This window comes from Nerophis ophidion, linkage group LG26 (genome assembly GCF_033978795.1).
Source record: "Nerophis ophidion isolate RoL-2023_Sa linkage group LG26, RoL_Noph_v1.0, whole genome shotgun sequence".
NCBI lineage: Eukaryota > Metazoa > Chordata > Actinopteri > Syngnathiformes > Syngnathidae > Nerophis > Nerophis ophidion.
Genome location: NC_084636.1, coordinates 1,490,782 through 1,510,073, shown reverse-complemented (window position 1 = coordinate 1,510,073; position 19,292 = coordinate 1,490,782). Strand labels below are relative to the sequence as shown.

At 43.5% G+C, this 19,292-nt stretch overlaps 1 protein-coding gene across 2 annotated transcripts in view; it reads left to right on the top strand.

Moving 5' to 3' along the window:
* The window catches only part of trappc8 (trafficking protein particle complex subunit 8), a 39,527-nt gene that overhangs the window by 14,245 nt on the left and 5,990 nt on the right, over window positions 1-19,292 (top strand). For both annotated transcript variants that reach the window (XM_061888236.1, XM_061888235.1), the window contains 17 exons: window positions 358-448; window positions 527-780; window positions 906-1,021; window positions 1,099-1,249; window positions 8,934-9,034; window positions 9,184-9,289; window positions 9,363-9,494; window positions 9,557-9,781; window positions 12,048-12,153; window positions 12,233-12,427; window positions 12,511-12,668; window positions 12,733-12,807; window positions 12,874-12,973; window positions 13,048-13,205; window positions 13,277-13,707; window positions 14,787-14,922; window positions 15,001-15,097. In XM_061888236.1, coding sequence (XP_061744220.1) covers window positions 358-448; window positions 527-780; window positions 906-1,021; window positions 1,099-1,249; window positions 8,934-9,034; window positions 9,184-9,289; window positions 9,363-9,494; window positions 9,557-9,781; window positions 12,048-12,153; window positions 12,233-12,427; window positions 12,511-12,668; window positions 12,733-12,807; window positions 12,874-12,973; window positions 13,048-13,205; window positions 13,277-13,707; window positions 14,787-14,922; window positions 15,001-15,097 — 2,632 coding nt within the window. The remainder of the gene's footprint in view (window positions 1-357; window positions 449-526; window positions 781-905; window positions 1,022-1,098; window positions 1,250-8,933; window positions 9,035-9,183; window positions 9,290-9,362; window positions 9,495-9,556; window positions 9,782-12,047; window positions 12,154-12,232; window positions 12,428-12,510; window positions 12,669-12,732; window positions 12,808-12,873; window positions 12,974-13,047; window positions 13,206-13,276; window positions 13,708-14,786; window positions 14,923-15,000; window positions 15,098-19,292) is intronic.

The window sequence follows — 19,292 nt, the reverse complement described above, 5'->3', positions numbered from 1 at the left end:
AATTGTTCCTCACAGTAGCTCACTAACCAAGGCTGGAAAGGATAAAGCACACAAGGGTACAAAAAGGGGCTGAAAACAAAATGTATAAAGTAGACTAAAAATGTACCATAGTAGCAATATAACATATATGTAATATTTACATATTTGACCTATTGTAGCATCTTAAATGCCCAAAATGTTTCAAAGTGTCCAAGAGTCCTCTACCCATAAAATCTACCATGATGTCATTACAGCTGACCATAGTAATTCCAAATCAGTGGCCGTCAAATAAGTGGAAATTCTGCCCAAAACACTCATGCAGAATATTCAGTCTCATTCAAAGTGAAAGTTTTGTGTTGTCTGTTTTCTGGTGTGCAGGATCAGTTTGAGGATGTTCCTTCAGCTGTGAGCTCTTCCGCTGATGAAAATGACGTCAATGCAGCAGAGGATCATGGTTCTGCTGAGACAGGTCCCTCCGTCACTTTGACATAGTCAGTCAAGTTATAGCTCTAGTAAACAATTCATGTTATTGACTTCCTTCTCTCAGGCGGAGAAGCTAACCGGATGGAGGACCACCCTCTACAATTGGACTCTGTGAGCAGCTCAGGTAGCCTCCAGGCTCTCGGTGCCACACACGCAGAAGCCAAGAAACCCGCCAGGGAGAGCGAGAGTGCGTCGGGAGGACACGGGGCGTGTCTGACCCTAAACGACCACGACCGCATCCGCCAATTCATCCAGGAGTTCACCTCCAGAGGCCTGCTGCCTCACATAGAAAAGAACATCAGGCAGCTTAATGATCAGGTGTGAAAGACTGCCAGCTCCTTTCTTAGCAGGCACCTTCTTACCAGCATCCTCCCTCCTCTATCGTCCCCATCCCCCACTAGCATCAACCCAGTACTCACACAGCTTCTCCTCTCAATCCTCAGCTGGTCTCCAGAAAAGGTTTGAGCCGTTCTCTGTTCACGGCCACCAAGAAGTGGTTTGGAGGCGGCAAAGCTCCGGAGAAGGGCGTCAGCGAGCCCAAGAGCACCTTGGGCCTTCTGTAAGGCCACAGCGACCCCACCCTCGTTCAAGCTGAGTCTTTTAGAAAGGCTGACCTTTGACCTCTGTGATGGACAGCTATCCCCCAGAAGCCCCCGAGCTGCAGATCAGGAAGATGGCCGACTTGTGCTTCCTGGTGCAGCACTACGAGCTGGCCTACAGCTGCTACCACACGGCCAAGAAGGACTTCCTGTCCGACCAGGCCATGCTGTACGCCGCCGGGGCGCTGGTGAGCACACGTGCACAAAGAACCTCTTGTTTCATTGCCATTTGAAAGACATCATTGTGACCATTTGTCATTATAGTGGCTGGTAGATGAAATGTTGCGTGATATAGAGCAGTGTTTTTCAACCACTGTGTACTAGTGTGCCTCGAGATACAGTCTGCTGTGCCGTCGAGATGATCTAGTCTCACCTATTTGGGTTAAAGATATTATTTGTAAAGCAGTAATTCTAGTCTGCAAATGATGTGTTGTTGTTGAGTGTCGCTGCTGTCTTGACCTCGGCAGAGTAACCATAGAATACTCTTTCATATCAGTAGATGGCAGCTGGTAGCTAATTGCTTCGTAGATGTCAGGAACAGTGGGAGGCAGGGTGCAGGTAAAAAGGTGTCTAATGCTTAAGCCAAAAATAAAGAAAAGGTGAGTGTTCCTAAGAAAAGTAATTGAAGCTTAGGGAAGGCTATGCAGAACCAAACTAAAACTGAACTGGCTACAAAGTAAACAATAACAATGCTGGACGACAGCAAAAACTTACTGTGGAGCAAAGACGGCGTCCACAAAGTTCATCTTAACATGATGACATGGCCATCAACAATGTCCCCGCAAAGAAGGATTAAAAACTCAAGTATCCTCGATTGCTAAAACAAAGTAGATGGGGGAAATATCACTCAAAGGAAGACATTAAACTGCTACAGGAAAATACCAAAAAAAGAGAAAAAGCCACCAAAATAGGAGCGCAAGACAAGAAGTAAAAGACTACACACAGGAAAACAGCAAAAAGTGCAAATAAGTCAGGGTGTGATGTGACAGGTGGTGACAATACACCTACTTTGAGACAAGAGCTATAGTCATGCATGCTTGCTTATGCTTTAAAGCAGGGGTAGGGAACCTATGGCTCTAGAGCCAGATGTGGCTCTTTTGATGACTGCATCTGGCTCTCGGATAAATCTGAGCTGACATTGCTTAACAGGATAAGTAATGAATAATTCCACTTGTAATCACAGTGTTTAAAAACAACGTTCAAAATATAAAACATTCTCATGCATTTTTATGTTCAAGAAGTTGCGTTAATGGTAAGAAGTAATTTATTTATTATTGGTTAGTGTGGGGCTTGCCCTCCTGGGGGTTCTTCAGACCACCAAGAGCCTGTTTTAGGGTTCCAATATTGTTTTATTTTATTTTTCTCTGTTGCTTTACAGCAATTGTCTTTTTCTCTTTCGTTCTCACTCGCGCTCTGGCTCCAGCCCCAACCCTGTCTCTCCTCCTGGCTGCTGCCTATAACAGAGCGACAGGTGATTAGATAAAAAGGCCAAGGTAGGCCGTCTACGCACCTGTCGTTGATTTCGAGACCGGTCCTGGCAACATCCCACTTTGCTGCAGGCCACGCCCCCTCCACAGTTAGCTTCAGAATAACAATGTTATTACAAAGAATAAGAGACTTATTATACTCTGGAAATGTTGGTCTTACTTAAAAAATACTTGTGTTTAGTTGTGTTCAGTGTTAAAAAAATATATTATATGGTTCTTAGGGAAATACATTTTAAAATATTTGGCTTCTTGGCTCTCTCAGCCAAAAAGGTTCCCGACCCCTGCTTTAAAGTCATATCCAACAATTGTAACAACGACTTTTTACTGTCAACCGAGTTTCGTTTAATAATGATTTCTGCTGGTGGTGTGCCTCCGCATTTTGTTGACGCAAAAAATGTGCCTTGGCTCCAAAAAAGTTGAAAAAGACTGATACAGACGATACACGATGTAATGGCCGACCATAGAATGTTTAATACTATCGTGATATCATGATATTTGATAATATATGTTGATGACACATTCCAGCCGTGTCTGCAAATCTGACAGCAACAAGCGAACAAACACGTCTTCAAGGCAATGTAGCCTTCCAGCTAGCAGCTAACGTCCCTCCACAGTGCAAAGCCACTTCTAAGTCAGTAATGCTCGTCTCCATGACGGCAAATAAACCACGTCTCTTTCAAATATCATCCCTGGTGGACATGTAATAGCTCAACATGCTACACTACACACTTTACAAGGATATGCTAACTGCAACCGCAAGCTCGAGCTCTTGAACATCAACGAAGGTGGGCAGATGGATGCAAATATCAACAGTAACAATGCCAAGCATCAATTGCTTTATACTACAGTTGTTAAACCATATTTTTTCTTGTGATTGTAGTTGTTTATAAACTCAAGAAATAAATCCCTGGATACTCTAAAGGAAACCTATTATGCAAAACCAACTTTTCTTATTTGTTTATTTGGGATCTGCATGCCGTATTTCCTTTAATAGCCGCCGGGCATGTAATATGCGCCTGCCTTGAATCGCTCCCCAAATTTATTAGCACATGCTTACTTTTACCGCTGGGTCAAATTTGTGACGTCATGAGTGATGCTTCCCCTGCCGTCATTTACAAAATGGCGGAGGAGTCTATTTTTGCTTTACTGTGTATAAACCAGGGGTCTTGTTCCACAGCCATACAGATCACACTAATGGTTGTGATATAAAACAATTTTAACACTCTTACTAGTATGCGCCACAATCTGTGAACCCTAACCAAACAAGAATAACAAACACATTTCTGGAGAAGATTGGCTCTGTAACACATTATAAACGCAACATAAGAATTACCCAGAATTCCAATGCACCCATGACTCTTGGCTATATTATACACCCCCCCTGTGCGTCGGTTGAGGTGGGCGGGGTTGGGGGCGCGTGTATAATATAGCCAAGAGTCATGGATGCATTGGAATTCTGGGTAATTCTTATGTTGCGTTTATAATGTTACAGAGCCAACGTTCTCCACAAATGTGTTTGTTATTCTTGTTTTGTTAGGGTTCACAGAGTGTGGCGCATATTAGTAAGAGTGTTAAAATAGTTTTATATCACAACCATTAGTGTAAACGGTATGGCTGTTGACCAAGAATGCATTGCAATCTCGTATAAGAAACAGAAAAATGCATGTGTCCTACCGGCACGCAGATAGCATGGTGTAATGGTGGGCGCCATGACATGTTGTAGAGCAGTGGTCCCCAACCACCGGGACCCCGGCTGCTGAAGAATTTTTTATTAATTTTTTATTTTATCACACTCAATTTTTTACTGCATGCCATTGGTAAGTGCAGGGGTGAGAAGAGGTTTTAAAATTATTAGCGCCTGCTTACTTTTACCGCATGCCTTGAATAAGCGCAGGAGTGAGAAAGGGTTTTAAATTAATTAGCGCCCCGGCGGCTATTCAAGGAAATACGGTAAGTCCCAACAATTTGAAATCAAACTGTAGTGGCATGGCTGAGATATTAGAAATCAATCTTACCTTCCTTCATACTCCCTCCAAACGAGCAGCTTTTCTCAAGTGTTACATCAGTAGATGTCTCCATATAAGGTATACATTTAGCCCAGTTCGCCATTGTAGTCCGATGTTGCAGTCAATTAACTTTTTTTTCTTGTCCATCCTTTTGTTGTCGGACTGACTGGCTCGTACATGCACATGAGTCAGTGTATGTTTTGGTCATTGAATTTTCACTTCGTAAATGGAAATTTCTGTAACCATCCAAACCAAACTCGCACGCATTACAAACATAGCAGCTCAAATCATTGGCCTAACCACACCCAACATTTCAGATTTCAACTACAGGTCCATCCTTTGACTGGCAAACATGATAGTCCAGATTATCACTCACCCACTACACCAATACATCATCCCACTTCCATCAGGGCGCAGGTACAAAAACCATCAAATTCCGGAGGGACCGCCTTGGGAAAAGCCTTATCCCGGCAGCTATAGCCGTCCTAAACAGCAGGCCAGGCCAACCTGACTGACAAGCCTGTAAATGTGTTGGTCATGTATGATGTCTTTTTGTTATTTTTGTTCCTGAGGTGTAATGTTTAAATGTACGGCAGTGAAAAAGTATTTCCCCAACGGGGACCAATAAACCTAAATCTAAAATTAAAAAACTAAGAACGACTGGTTTATCTGAATTTTTATTTAAAATCCAAAAATAGAAATTGAAAAACAAAGTGTTTTTCTTTTTTTGGTGTTAAATAAATAAATAAATAAATGGGTTGTACTTGTATAGCGCTTTTCTACCTTCAAGGTACTCAAAGCGCTTTGACACTACTTCCACATTTACCCATTCATTCACACATTCACACACTGATGGAGGGAGCTGCCATGCAAGGCGCCAACCAGCACCCATCAGGAGCAAGGGTGAAGTGTCTTGCTCAGGACACAACGGACGTGACGAGGTTGGTTCTAGGTGGGATTTGAACCAGTGACCCTCGGGTTGCGCACGGCCACTCTCCCACTGTGTTGAAACGTAATAACAAAATATAAAAAACATTTATATTTTGGAAAGGAAAATGAAAATTCTCAGTAAAAAGGAACAGAAAACCAGACCAAAACAGATGTTTTGTCATTTGCAGACACTGGACGTTTTAAAAAACAAAAAAGAAAAAACATTTTTTAATAATTACTACTGTACCCTACACAGAACATAATTTTAGAAAAGGCATAGCGAGGACTAACATCTACAGAAATATCTATGCACATATCAACAGAAACTGAAAACAGACCAAGACGTATGTTTCCTATTCTGACGTCGGAAGTGTCGATTAGAAAAAGATGTCTGCAGACTGTACAGAACTATTGTGCGTGATTAGATCCCCAGCCGTTTGTTTATTGGGGATCTTCATCTTTCTTTCATTACATAAAATAAAAATCAATCACTTTTTATATATAGTTATTGCTTCTCATCACCATAATATAATTTTTGGGGGGGATTTTCAATTTGGGGTTTTTTATTTTAAAATTCAATTCAAATATATCAGTTGTTTTGTTTTTTCAATTTACATTTGTGAAATAAATTCAATGACCAAAACATACACTGACCCACATGCATCCTTCGCTGTTGCCATTTCTAGCACAAAGAACCGTAAAGTTGGAACTTAATCTGTCTGTAGACTCTCCATGGAAGCGTTAAAAACTACAACAAAGATGGCGGGGAGAAGGACCGCCCACAAAACGGCGCATACTGAAGAAATGGTCAAAAAGTGACCTGAAAATGATCTGTAAAACATACTGTATGCAGACTTTTGACTAAAGTACCACCATTACATGTTATGTAGACCACAAGGATGTGGTTTAATTGGAGAAAAAAAAATCATATGACCCCTTTGTCATAAGAGCCAGTAGTAGGAAATCATAGAAATATTTCATTGCTACACTGCCCTTTTGTCTTTTTGTCTGATTCCAGAAAACACAGTGAGATGTTCTACCTCTTGTGCGAAACACAAATGCAGAAAATGACTTAACACATTAAATGACGAGTAAAACATTTACAAACACAACAACCAACTTCTAAAACATTAAAACCGACTCCAAAACACATAAAAGGACTCCGAAGAGATGCACAGTGACATCCAAAACGTAAATTACTCCTAAAACACATAACAAGACTCCTAAAACACATTAAGATTCCTAAAACACGTAAAAAACTCATAAAACACGTAAAAATACTCCTAAAAACATGTAAAAAAAAACCTAAAACAAATTTAAAAACAGATCCTAAAGCACGTAAAAAACTCATAAAACACGTAAAAATACTACTAAAAACATGTAAAAAGACTCCTAAAACTAATTTTAAAAAAAAATTATAATTGTGACTAAAAATTCAATGATTCATTGACCTTGAACATTGTAAGTGTCCGCATCAACATGGGTTTGATCAATACTGTGAATTATATTTATATAGCGCTTTTCTCTAGTGACTCAAAGCGCTTTACATAGTGAAAGCCAATATCTAAGTTATATTTAAAGCAGTGTGGGTGGCACTGGGAGCAGGTGGGTAAAGTGTCTTGCCCAAGGACACAACGGCAGTGACTAGGATGGCAGAAGCAGGAATCGAACCTGCAACCCTCAAGTTGCTGGCACGGCCACTCTACCAACCGAGCTATACCGCCCCACATACTGCCTCGTAACTACTTGGTATTGGATCGATACCCAAATGTGTGGCATCGCCCGAAGTATCCAAACAGAAGAATAAGTGTTTATTTCATTTTAACAGAAGTGTAGATAGGAAAATTTTACAACAAAAATAACAAAATATTAACAAGGAGATTAATAATAGTTTTGAGAAAATAAAATAACTGGAAATGACGCAATGGATTATTGCATACATCAGCATCCAAACTAGGAGCCTTTGTAACCTGTTTTGAAATGACTATGTTAAAGACTCTAAATAGTGCAGCCAGGATAGGTTCCAGCTCCCCGCGACCCTGAAAAGGGCAAGAGGTAGAAAATGGACGGATGGAAGGATGTTAATGTATCGTTATCGCAGGAGGCTGCAATATATATAACAATATACATTTTTGGGCATATCTCCTCATTAGGGATGCACCGAAATGAAAATTTGTGGCCGAAGCCGAATAAAATTTAAACACTTGGCCGAAGGCCGAATACCGAATAATGAATGCAGTTTTTCACAATTTTTTTTATATTGCACAAATAGCCTAGAATAAATATTCAGACATGTTTTTCAAATAAAGTAATTTTTTATTGAATATTGACATTTTGTTAATAATCCTGTAGGCTTTGCTTTTCAAAAAAAGCACAAAGTTTTTCATTTATATTAGGCCTTCAAACAAAACATGCATTCCCCCAAAAAAATAAAGTGCATTTAAGTGGATAAACCCACAACAAATGGATTATTGTCCTTTTGGCAAAAGTCTGCTTAGCCACAGTAGATATGCTAATAATGTAAACAGAAGGCTCAAGTAAATCTCAGTAAGTGTGTGCTTGTAACCTCATACACTTATACAGGTACACAACATTGTAACCTCATACACTTATACAGGTAGCCTACACAACAGGCTAATAATGTAAACAGAAGGCTCAAGTAAATCTCAATAAGTGTGTGCTTGTAACCTCATACACTTATACAGGTACACAACATTGTAACCTCATACACTTATACAGGTACACAACATTGTAACCTCATACACTTATACAGGTAGCCTACACAACAGGCTAATAATGTAAACAGAAGGCTCAAGTAAATCTCAATAAGTGTGTGCTTGTAACCTCATACACTTATACAGGTACACAACATTGTAACCTCATACACTTATACAGGTACACAACATTGTAACCTCATACACTTATACAGGTAGCCTACACAACAGGCTAATAATGTAAACAGAGGACCCACTAAATCTCAATAAGTGTGTGCTTGTAACCTCATACACTTATACAGGTACACAACATTGTAACCTCATACACTTATACAGGTAGCCTACACAACAGGCTAATAATGTAAACAGAAGGTTCAAGTAAATCTCAATAAGTGTGTGCATGTAACCTCATACACTTATACAGGTAGCCTACACAACATTGTAACCTCATACACTTATACAGGTAGCCTACACAACATTGTAACCTCATACACTTATACAGGTACACAACATATCCCAACGTCACTGCACGTTGGTTGATTGCGTCACCGCGTCAAAAAATTGCGTCACACGCCACTATTCGGCCTTGTTTTTAACTCATTCCACCGAAGGCCGAATGTGGCTTTTTTTGCCATATTCGGCCGAATATATTCGGTTACCGATTAATCGGAGCATCCCTACTCCTCATCCCTAATTACTACTTTTTTATTTTCCTTCTTTTCATCTCCTTTTTAGGAAATGGCTGCAGTGTCAGCATTTCTTCAGGCCGGAGCCGCCCGACCATATCCTGCACATTACATGGACACGGCCATCCAGACCTATAGAGACGTCTGCAGGTATCGACGCTAATGTAAAAAATGTATCAAATCCTTTTAGAAAGCGGTGTACATTTAAAGTTGGCAAACATGAACTGTGATCAGCAGAAGCGTGTCATTTTGCTGCCATGGTGTGCCTTTGACTGCACCTTCTGGTTCCACCCTCACAGGAACATGGTGCTGGCCGAGCGCTGCGCTCTCCTCAGCGCAGAGATATTGAAGAGTCAAGGAAAATACTCGGAAGCTGCGACGCTGCTCATCAAAATGACCAGCGAGGTGAGGCAACCTGCTCCACTCTGGCGCTATCAGACATTGTTGGCAAAATCCCGCCTTGACTGTGCCCATCCAGGATTCAGACCTGCGCAGCGCTCTGCTCTTAGAGCAGGCGGCCCATTGCTTCATCAACATGCGAACTCGGATGCTGCGCAAGTTTGCCTTCCACATGATCCTGGCGGGCCACCGCTTCAGCAAAGCAGGCCAGGTAAGTCCGTGCAACGCCACACCTGCGTGTCCAAAGGAGAAGACTTGACTTGTTGTTTGCAGAAGAGGCACGCGCTGCGCTGCTACTGTCAGGCCATGCAGGTCTACAAGGGCAGGTCCTGGTCCTTGGCCGAGGACCACATCAACTTCACCATCGGCCGGCAGTCCTTCACTCTCGGCCAACCGGAGAAGGCCGTGGCCGCCTTCAAGCAGATCCTGGTCAATGACAGCAGGCAGACGGCCACGCAGCAGGGCGCCTTCCTCCGGGAGTATCTCTACGTCTACAAGGTGACAGCAAGCAGTGTAGTTGGAAAATAATACCTCCCTACAAGTACAGTGGTATGGTGCCTAAAAAGATCTGTGCTTCTTGACTAAAAACTGCAGGGTAGAATGTCCAATTTGGATTTTTTTTAATCAAATTTCTCCCAGAAAAGTGTGGTCTAATGTGAATGCAAACTGACCCACATGCAGCCTTAACGTCGTCGCACATGCTGTAGTGTTCATGGAAGTAAACATGGCTCCAGGTTTAGTCGGTCTCACTCTTGGCAATTTGAAAGATTCTGTGCCATCAAAGTCCACCTTTTCTGAACTGAATTATTGCACCAAAGCAGGGGTGTCAAATATGGGCCATGATTGGCCTGCAAGTTTAATAAGTGTGTTTCCAAGTTCATTTTAGATGTCCGACTGCTGCAAATATGTCGCTAACTGGCGGACAATGTCAGTAAATCAGGTCAATGACCATGAATTGTGAATGAAGTGAAAATAGCAGGGCAATTACTTGATTGACCTAATCCGGACAACCTTCCCCACTCATGCCATAAAAATGATCAACAAATGCAACCAGCAGAACAGGTCAACACACATGTTCACACATGACACAAGCTGCTCACTGAACTTTGTGGTTATTTCAAACATGTTTAAAAACCATAAACGATGACAAATGACATGCATTAAATCCATTACAATGCATGGTGGAAGAAATGCACAACTCCACACTTATCCATGTTGGGCACTTTTCAGCTGCTTGATATTTCTGATTGATTACAAAACTTCAAGGAGGTTGTCGCGGAAGTAAACAAGGTAGGAGTCGAACTTTCACATACTTTGAATATCCAATTGTGTGAATTATATATAATCCAATCCAGTCCACTTTATTTGTACAACACATTTAAACAACAAAATGTTTCCAAAATACTGCACAACAACATTAAAAACAACATTCAAATACTATCCTGAGCTCCACCAATGACTGAATAAAAACAAAAAATAAATACATATAAAACCAATATAAAATAAATATGATTAAAAACGATTTTAAGGGTGAAACCAATTAAAACGGTGAATAAAAATCTACATTTTAAAACACAGAGGACCACACAACTCACGTAGTGTTAAAAGCCAGAGAATAAAAGTGGGTCTTAAGACGAGAGCAGTTCTAACAAGGAGGGGCAGAGTGTTCCAGAGCTTAGGGCCGACCACAGAGTTTTAAGTCTGGTCTTGGGCACCACGAGCTGGAGCTGGCTTTCGGACCTCAGAGCGCGCTCAGGATTGTAAGTTTGGATGAGGTCTGAGATATACTGAGGTGCGATCCACGATCCACTCTTCCCTCACTCGTGAACAAGACTCCGAGGTACTTGAACTCCTCCACTTGGGGGCATGATCTCCTCCCCAACCCATATGCAGCTTTAAAAACAAAGAGCAAGGTTTTAAAATCAATTCTAAAATGAACAGGGAGCCAGTGTAAACTCTCAAGGATTGGGGTTATATGCTGGTGTTTCCTGGCCCCTGTTAAAAGTCCTGCTGCCGCCTTCTGGACTCACTGCAACCGGGAGAGAGCTTTTTGGCTAATGCCAGCATAAAGTGCATTGCAGTAGTCCAGGCCACTTGAAATAAAAGCATGCACCACTTGTTTAAAAAGTGTTTTACCTTTGCTAAAAGACGAAGATAATAAAAACACGATTTTAAAACGCCATCGACTTGTTTGTCAATATGGACACATACAGTATTTATGTACAGTATAGGCTTTATATATGCATGCAGTCAGCTTTTGGTCCACAGGCAGTTTTTGTAGTCGAACGCGGCCTCCAAGTCAAAAAGTTTGGACACTCCTGGTGTAGAAAATTAAGTAGGAAGAGGGCAATCATTTTTGACTCTCGCAGTTTGCGGAACATTTGCTTGGATGTCGGCTCCGAAGAGCGTGTGGGCGAGCTGGTGGAACATTGACGTCAGTTCCTAAAACAATATTTTTGCCTGTTCTCTCCTAATTTGTCACCTTTTATTTTCTCACCTGTCTATTTTGGCAAAGAATTCTGATTCTTATCCCTGCTTGATGACGTACATGTTGGTTAGATGGATGCCAGCGGAGCGTTCACCAACCTGTCAGATTTATACCCACATAGGAAAGAGGCCTTGGTCGGATTGGAAAAATTCAGAATTGCAGTGTTCACATTGACATGGGCAAAAAAAGTTGCCATACCGTGTGAACTAGGCCTAAATGGACTTTTCCTGATGTGTGTCGCAAAGGAAACCATCAGTTTGCTCATGTGTCTTCTAGAGTGTGATCAGCAGAAGTGAAGTCAATCTGCCTCAGTTGCCGCTGCCCTGCATCCACAGCTCTGCCACACGGGTCTACTTTGGCCACGAGCGCCGCCTGGCTGAGGGTACTGTGCTCATGCGGCGCCACCAGCCGGAAAGACTCCACAGGGATCTGACACTCTGTTTTGATTGTGGCGTGTGCAGGGGAGAAGCAGGCCGCCACTCACGTGTCCCTGGACCAGGAGTACGACCCGGGCCTGGCAGCCATGTGGTGCAAGCTGGAGGAGCAGCTGGCGGCCGCTGCCAACCGAGGCGCGGTTCCGCCCAACTTCCAGCCCAGCCAGTGCTACCTGAACAGCCAGACGGACAACCTGCAGCACCCGCTGGCCGTGGTGGAAGGTGAGAGCCCGTCTGCACACACTCCCAGGGAGGAAGTTGATGGCATTAAAGGTGCCACCTACTTCCTGTTTCACCTTTTGCAGAGCCAATCATCGTGGAGGTGATGTTCAGGAACCCGCTAAAGGTTCCTCTGTCGCTGTCTTGCCTCTCGCTCCTCTGGAGGTTCCAACATGAGAGCGAGAGAAGAACTGAAGACTCAGCAGGGGAGTTCATCACCAATGAGCGGACGCCGGCTCAGGAGGTGCGGCATCTGCACACCTTCCATCTTTCAAAGAATTGTATTCAATCTGTGTTTGCATCTGCAGGCGTCACAGGGAGACAACGTGGTCACCGCTGAGACCATCCCAGACTTTCATTTGGGTCCGGAGGAAACCAAAATGGTGGGTTGTCAAGACGCTAGCATCGTGAACATGACCGTTAACAGTTAGTTTGACCTTCGACCTCAGGCTCGGCTCAGGCTGCTGCCGCACAGGACGGGCCAACTGAACATTGCGGGCGTTGTCTACGACCTGGCCGCCGCGTCCTCTGGAGACACGGTTGCCGACGGTAACGTGAGCACATGTCACCGGCTGGTTAGTCCGCTGTCAGTCGCCTGACACTCGCCGCGGCCTCGCTTGCAGGGCACCAGAAGTCTGAGGTGATGGTCGTCCGAGGAAAGCAGGACCTGAAGATCCAGGGCCCGCGACTCAATCAGACCAAAGAAGACAAGATGTTTGTGCGATACGGACCGGACCGGCGCCTTGATCCGATCATCACTCCGCCAATGGCCCTGATGGAGGTAGCAGTTTAGTCCTGGGGCTCGCCTTCTCTGAGCGTCCACAGTATGTGACGCGTGCGTGCGTGTGTCAGGTCTTCTTCCTCCAGTTTCCCACCGCTCTGCTGTGCGGCGAGATCAGAAAGGCGTACGTGGAGTTCTGCAACGTCAGCGGCGTGACACTCTGCGGCCTGCGCGTGGCGTCCACACATCCTGATTTCTTCACCTTTGGCAATCAGGCCACCACGCCCCTCACGCCCCTTAGTCCAAACTCCGCTGAAAACTGCTCCGCCTACAAAACAATAGCCACGCCCCCTGGATCCTCCGGGGCGTCTGAGACGCTGGTCTCAGCAGAAGATTTTAGCCCGCTGTCCAACGTAGTGGACATTCCCATAAACGGCGGCATGCTGCACCCGGGCGAGTCCACGCAGCTTCCTCTCTGGCTCCGAGGCCCAGACCAGGAAGGCGTTCATGAGATCAACTTCCTGTTTTACTACGAGAGCCCAGAGAAAGGGACCAAGATAAGGTAGACCTCACACCAGCAGCACCTTCTAAAACATGGGTTACAAACTCCGGCCCGCGGGCCAGATTTGGCCCGCCGTCTAATTTAATTTGGCCCTTGAGTCAATATCAAAGTAACATTACAGCTGGCCCGCCGTTATTACACAGCAGCGGTGTCGCTGTAACCAGGGGCCCCATGAAAATAATCTTTACAGGGCCCCCAACACAGACTTTCATATAATTTCATCATCATTAGGGGCCTCTCAGGGTCCCCCTCCATCATGGGCCTCTAGAATCTGTCTCCTTTACCCCCCCCCCCCCCCATTTCTCACACTTGCCAATCCTCCTGAAGTTCAGTGCCCCTCCCGAAAATCTCCCGGGGCAAGCAAGCATTCTCCCGATTTTCCCCCGGACAACAATATTGAAGGCGTGCCTTAAAGGCACTGCCTTGAGCATTCTCTACAACCTGTCGTCACGTCCGCATTTCCTCCATACAAACAGCGTGCAGGCCCACTGGCTTAATTATTACACACACACATAAGTGAATGCAAGGCATACTTGGTCAACAGCCATACAGGTCACACTGAGGGTGGCCGTACAAACAACTCTAACACTGTTACAAATATGCGCCACACTGTGAACTCACACCAAACAAGAATGACAGACACATTTCGGGAGAACATCTGCACTGTAATATAACATAAACACAGCAAAACAAATACCCAGAACCCCTTGCAGCACTAACTCTTTCGGGACGCTACAATATATTTTGATATTGACCTCAGAAAACTGCAAATAGAAAAGAGGCATTAAATTTGGATTTCAATTTTATTTGATATGCCATTAATATTTTTTAATTATTATTATTTGAAACTGGATTTTGCATGTCACTATAAAGTTATATAAGTCTTGCTTGTTCAATATTCAATGCAAAACTTGTTTGGGTCCCTATTAAAAGGTTCATTTGTTCAACCTCGGCCCGCGGCTTAGTTCGGTTTTAAATTTTGCCGCACTCTGTATTTGAGTTTGACACCCCTGTTCTAAAAGGTCAAATCATCGGCTGGCGTAAAGAGGAAGTCTGTTAACGTGTACTTCCTCCTCCAGTCACCGCGTGCTGCGTCACACGGTCTTCATATGCGCCAGTCGCTCTCTCAGCGTGCAAGCGTCGGCCTGCAGCAGCAGCGGCCCGGACGAGGACGGCGGGACGCTGGTGTTCATCGACGTGGAGAACATCAACACGGTGAGGGTCCCGCCCACCGTCTGGTCGCCCTATGGCTAACGGTAGCTCCTCCTCCTGATGTCCGTCTTTGCCTCTCAGAGTGAAGCTGGCGTCCGTGAGTTCCACATCGTCCAGGTGTCCAGTTGCAGTCAACGCTGGCGCCTGCACAAATGCATCAACCCCGCCAAGGAGAACGGTGCGTGTGCTCATCTTTCTCAATTTTCTAGTGGGGGATGTAAAGAAGGATGCTTTACTTTTTACTGAGGAACTGGATGGGGCGCTATACTTCGGTTGGTAGAGTGGCCGTGCCAGCAACTTGAGGGTTGCAGGTTCCATCCCTGCTTCCGCCATCCTACTCACTGCCGTTGTGTCCTTGAGCAAGACACTTTACCCACCTGCTCCCAGTGCCACCCACACTGCTTTAAATGTAACTTAGATATTGGGTTTCACTATGTAAAGCGCTTTGAGTCACTAGAGAAAAGCGCTATATAAATATAATTCACTTCACTTCACAAATCTGCAGGTACAAGAATGGATCATAATGGTACTGCGTGTTTATTTGTCCATCCATCAATCAATCAATCAATCAATCAATCAAATATTTATATAGCCCTAAATCACAAGTGTCTCAAAGGGCTGCACAAGCCACGACATCCTCAGTCCAGAGCCCACATAAGGGCAAGGAAAAACTCACAACCCGGTGGGATGTCAATGTGAATGACCATGAGAAACCTTGGAGAGCACCGCAGATGTGTATCATAATAGTGTGAGAGTCCAGTCCATAGTGGATCTAACATAATAGTGAGAGTCCAGTCCATAGTGGATCTAACATAATAGTGTGAGAGTCCAGTCCATAGTGGATCTAACATAATAGTGTGAGAGTCCAGTCCATAGTGGATCTAACATAATAGTGTGAGACTCCAGTCCATAGTGGATCTAACATAACAGTGAGAGTCTAGTCCATGAATCAGGAAGTTTTATTAACAGTTCGAGAATAACTTTGCTGGCGACAAAATAACGAAGTCCAGTTCCATTATGTTCTTCTTATCACTAAAAAAAGCACCGGCTTACAAAGCCAAAAGCAGTGAAGTTGTCACCTTGTGTAAATAAAGAGAATACAACAAATCCTTTTCAACTTATATTCAATTAAATAGACTTCAAAGACAAGATAGTTAACATTGCAACTGGTAGACTTTATTTTTGGCAAATATTAGCTCATTTGGAATGTGATACCTGCAATATGTTTCAAAGAAGCTGGCACAAGTGGCAAAAAAGAGTGAGAAAGTTGAGGAATGCTCATCAAAGACTTATTTGGAACATCCCACAGGTGTGCAGACTAATTGGCAACAGGTGGGTGCCACGATTGGCTATAAAAGCAGCTTCCATGAAATGCTCACTCATTCACAAACAAGGACGGGGCGAGGGTCACCACTTTCTCAACAAATGCCTGAGCAAATTGTTTAAGAACAACATTTCTCCAGCAGCTATTGCACGAAATTTAGGGATTTCACCCTCTACGCTCCGTAATATCATCAAAAGGTTCAGATAATCTGGAGAAATCGCTGCACGTAGGCGGCGAGGCCAAAAACCAACATTAAACACCATTGACCTTGGATCCCTCAGGCCACATCAGTGTGTAAATGATATCACCACATGGGCTCATGAACACTTCAGAACACCACTGTCAGTAACTACAGTTGGTCGCTACATCTGTAAGTGCAAGTTAAAACTCTACTATGCAAAGCCAAAGCCATTTGTCAACAACACCCAGAAATGCTTCGCTGGGCCCGAGCTCATCTAAGATGGACTGATGCAAAGTAGAATTTTGTATTCTGTATTCTGTGAAGTGACCGGAATGAGAATCAGCACCCCCAAGTCCGATTCCATGGTTCTCGCCCGGAAAAGGGTTGAGTGCCATCTCCGGGTTGGGGAGGAGACCCTGCCCCAAGTGGAGGAGTTCAAGTACCTAGGAGTCTTGTACACGAGTGGGGGAAGAGTGGATTGTGCGGCGTCTTCAGTAATGCGGACGTTGTACCGATCTGTTGTGGTGAAGAAGGAGCTGAGCCGGAAGGCAAAGCTCTCAATTTACCGGTCGATCTACGTTCCCATCCTCACCTATGGTCATGAGCTTTGGGTCATGACCGAAAGGATAAGATCACGGGTACAAGCGGCCCAAATGAGTTTCCTCTCCCTTAGAGATAGGGTGAGAAGCTCTGTCATCCGGGAGGAACTCAAAGTAAAGCCGCTGCTCCTCCACATGGAGAGGAGCCAGATGAGGTGGTTCGGGCATCTGGTCAGGATACCACCCGAACGCCTCCCTAGGGAGGTGTTTAGGGCACGTCCAACCGGTAGGAGGCCACGGGGAAGACCCAGGACACGTTGGGAAGACTATGTCTCCCAGCTGGCCTGGGGAGAGGGAAGTCTGGGCTTCCCTGCTTAGGCTGCTGCCCCCGTGACCCGACCTCGGATAAGCGGAAGAAGATAGATGGATGTTTTTATTTACCATTTACACAACGTGCCAACTTCACTGCTTTTGTAGATCCAGGTCGACATACACGGTCCACTGCTTTTGTCAACATTACATTTTTTAGCCATATAAGTCATTTGTGTTAAAAAGTGCTGTGTTGTAGTTTTAATGTTCTTATAATCGCTAAGAAACCAAACTAATAAGTAGTCTAATTAAACAGCATGAACATGTGCACACTGTAGCAGTGCAACGGTTGTCAACAATAAAACTTGTCACCGACAAGGAGGGCTGCATGATAAACCCACATTGAGTTCTTTATTTAGACAGTAAATAACCACAAGAGCCTGAGCTTTTTTTTTCTTCGCCGTCACCGGAGTTTGACAACCATGTTTGTTCATGTCTCACTTCAAACATAAAGGAAGACGTCTGACTTTGTGCATCGCTCTCAGCACCTGAGCAGTACATCTGTTGTCTATTACACTGCTAAACATATCAGCAGTTAACCAATAATCAATAATATATCAGTTTGCAGCTTTTTGATCAAGTTAGTTTTGTTGTTTTACTGCTACTATCCTTTTTTATTTTTGCATGAAAAAAATAAACTTGTTTTATTTTTCGTATTTCCTGTCTTTGCTTTTAAATGGACAAAATTTGAATAGTTATTAAAATGTTGGTAATATACACTTTTATTTCAACAAACTAGTCATCGTTAACGTTAGTAAGCACTTGCCTAAAATGTCTCAAGCAGAATTAAAAAGTTGATGGGTAAATTAGAGCCACTGAACATGTGGACGCATTATAGTCTGACTCAGGGGTCGGGAACCTTTTTGGCTGAGAGAGCCATGAAAGCCAAATATTTTAAAATGTATTTCCGTGAGAGCCATATAATATTTTTTAACACTGAATACAACAAAATGTGTGCTCTTTTAAGTAAAACCAACATTTTTAAAGTATAATAAGTCTCTTGTTCTTTTCAAGAAGATTTTTATTCTGAAGCTAAACAATAATAAATAAAACACTTCTTACCATTAATGCGACTTCTTGAACAGGTGTGGTAGAAAACGGATGGTTGGGTTAAAATGCATGAGAATGTTTTATATTTTGAATGTTATTTTTAACACTGTGATTATGTTAGAATAATTATGTATATATTATCACACAACTTTTATGCTTGAGGGCCGTTGCTATAATTATTGTCAATTGTGCTCAAGTGGTATTTTTCTTTGTCCGTGCAAAGCTGACAATCCAAAAGATTGCCAGCCAGTCTGGTATCAGTGCCTGTGTCCAGGAACGGCCCGCTGACTGCCAAGGTCGAACACCGCAGTTACGCGGACAGAGCAGAGAGACAAGGCGATATCACCACAACAAACACATTTGCATTTTTGCATAATCATATATTGTGTCTAACTGGAATTGTCGAGATTACCTCCTTCCCTCAGCGACAGCTTCAGTGATGTAAACAGGGACCTCCCAAATAAATAATGGAAGCACACAAGCTGGACTTTAAGAACGTAGTTTGGATCTGTTACTAGAATATAGCCCATAACACATGTTTCCTCATTGAGCCAAATTGAACTCTGTCTCTGCATAATTCCTTGCTCCTCATCTGTTTAATAAATGTCATCAATGTTTGAACCTTAAAGATTACCAGCGGATATAAAGTAGAAATGTCAGCTAAGAATTATCTGAGAGCCAGATGCAGTCATCAAAAGAGCCACATCTGGCTCCAGAGCCATAGGTTCCCTAACCCTGGTCTGACTAGTCCACTATCAAAATAGCCAAGCTATTGACTTCCTGTCTGGTACAAAGTAGCCTGAAAATAAAATCATGGCAATATTAACCTGGAGCCAGTGTTATTTTTGTTGACCAAAAAATGGTTTGTCTTAGTTATCGTCAACAACCTATTTTCCCCTGACTAAGACAG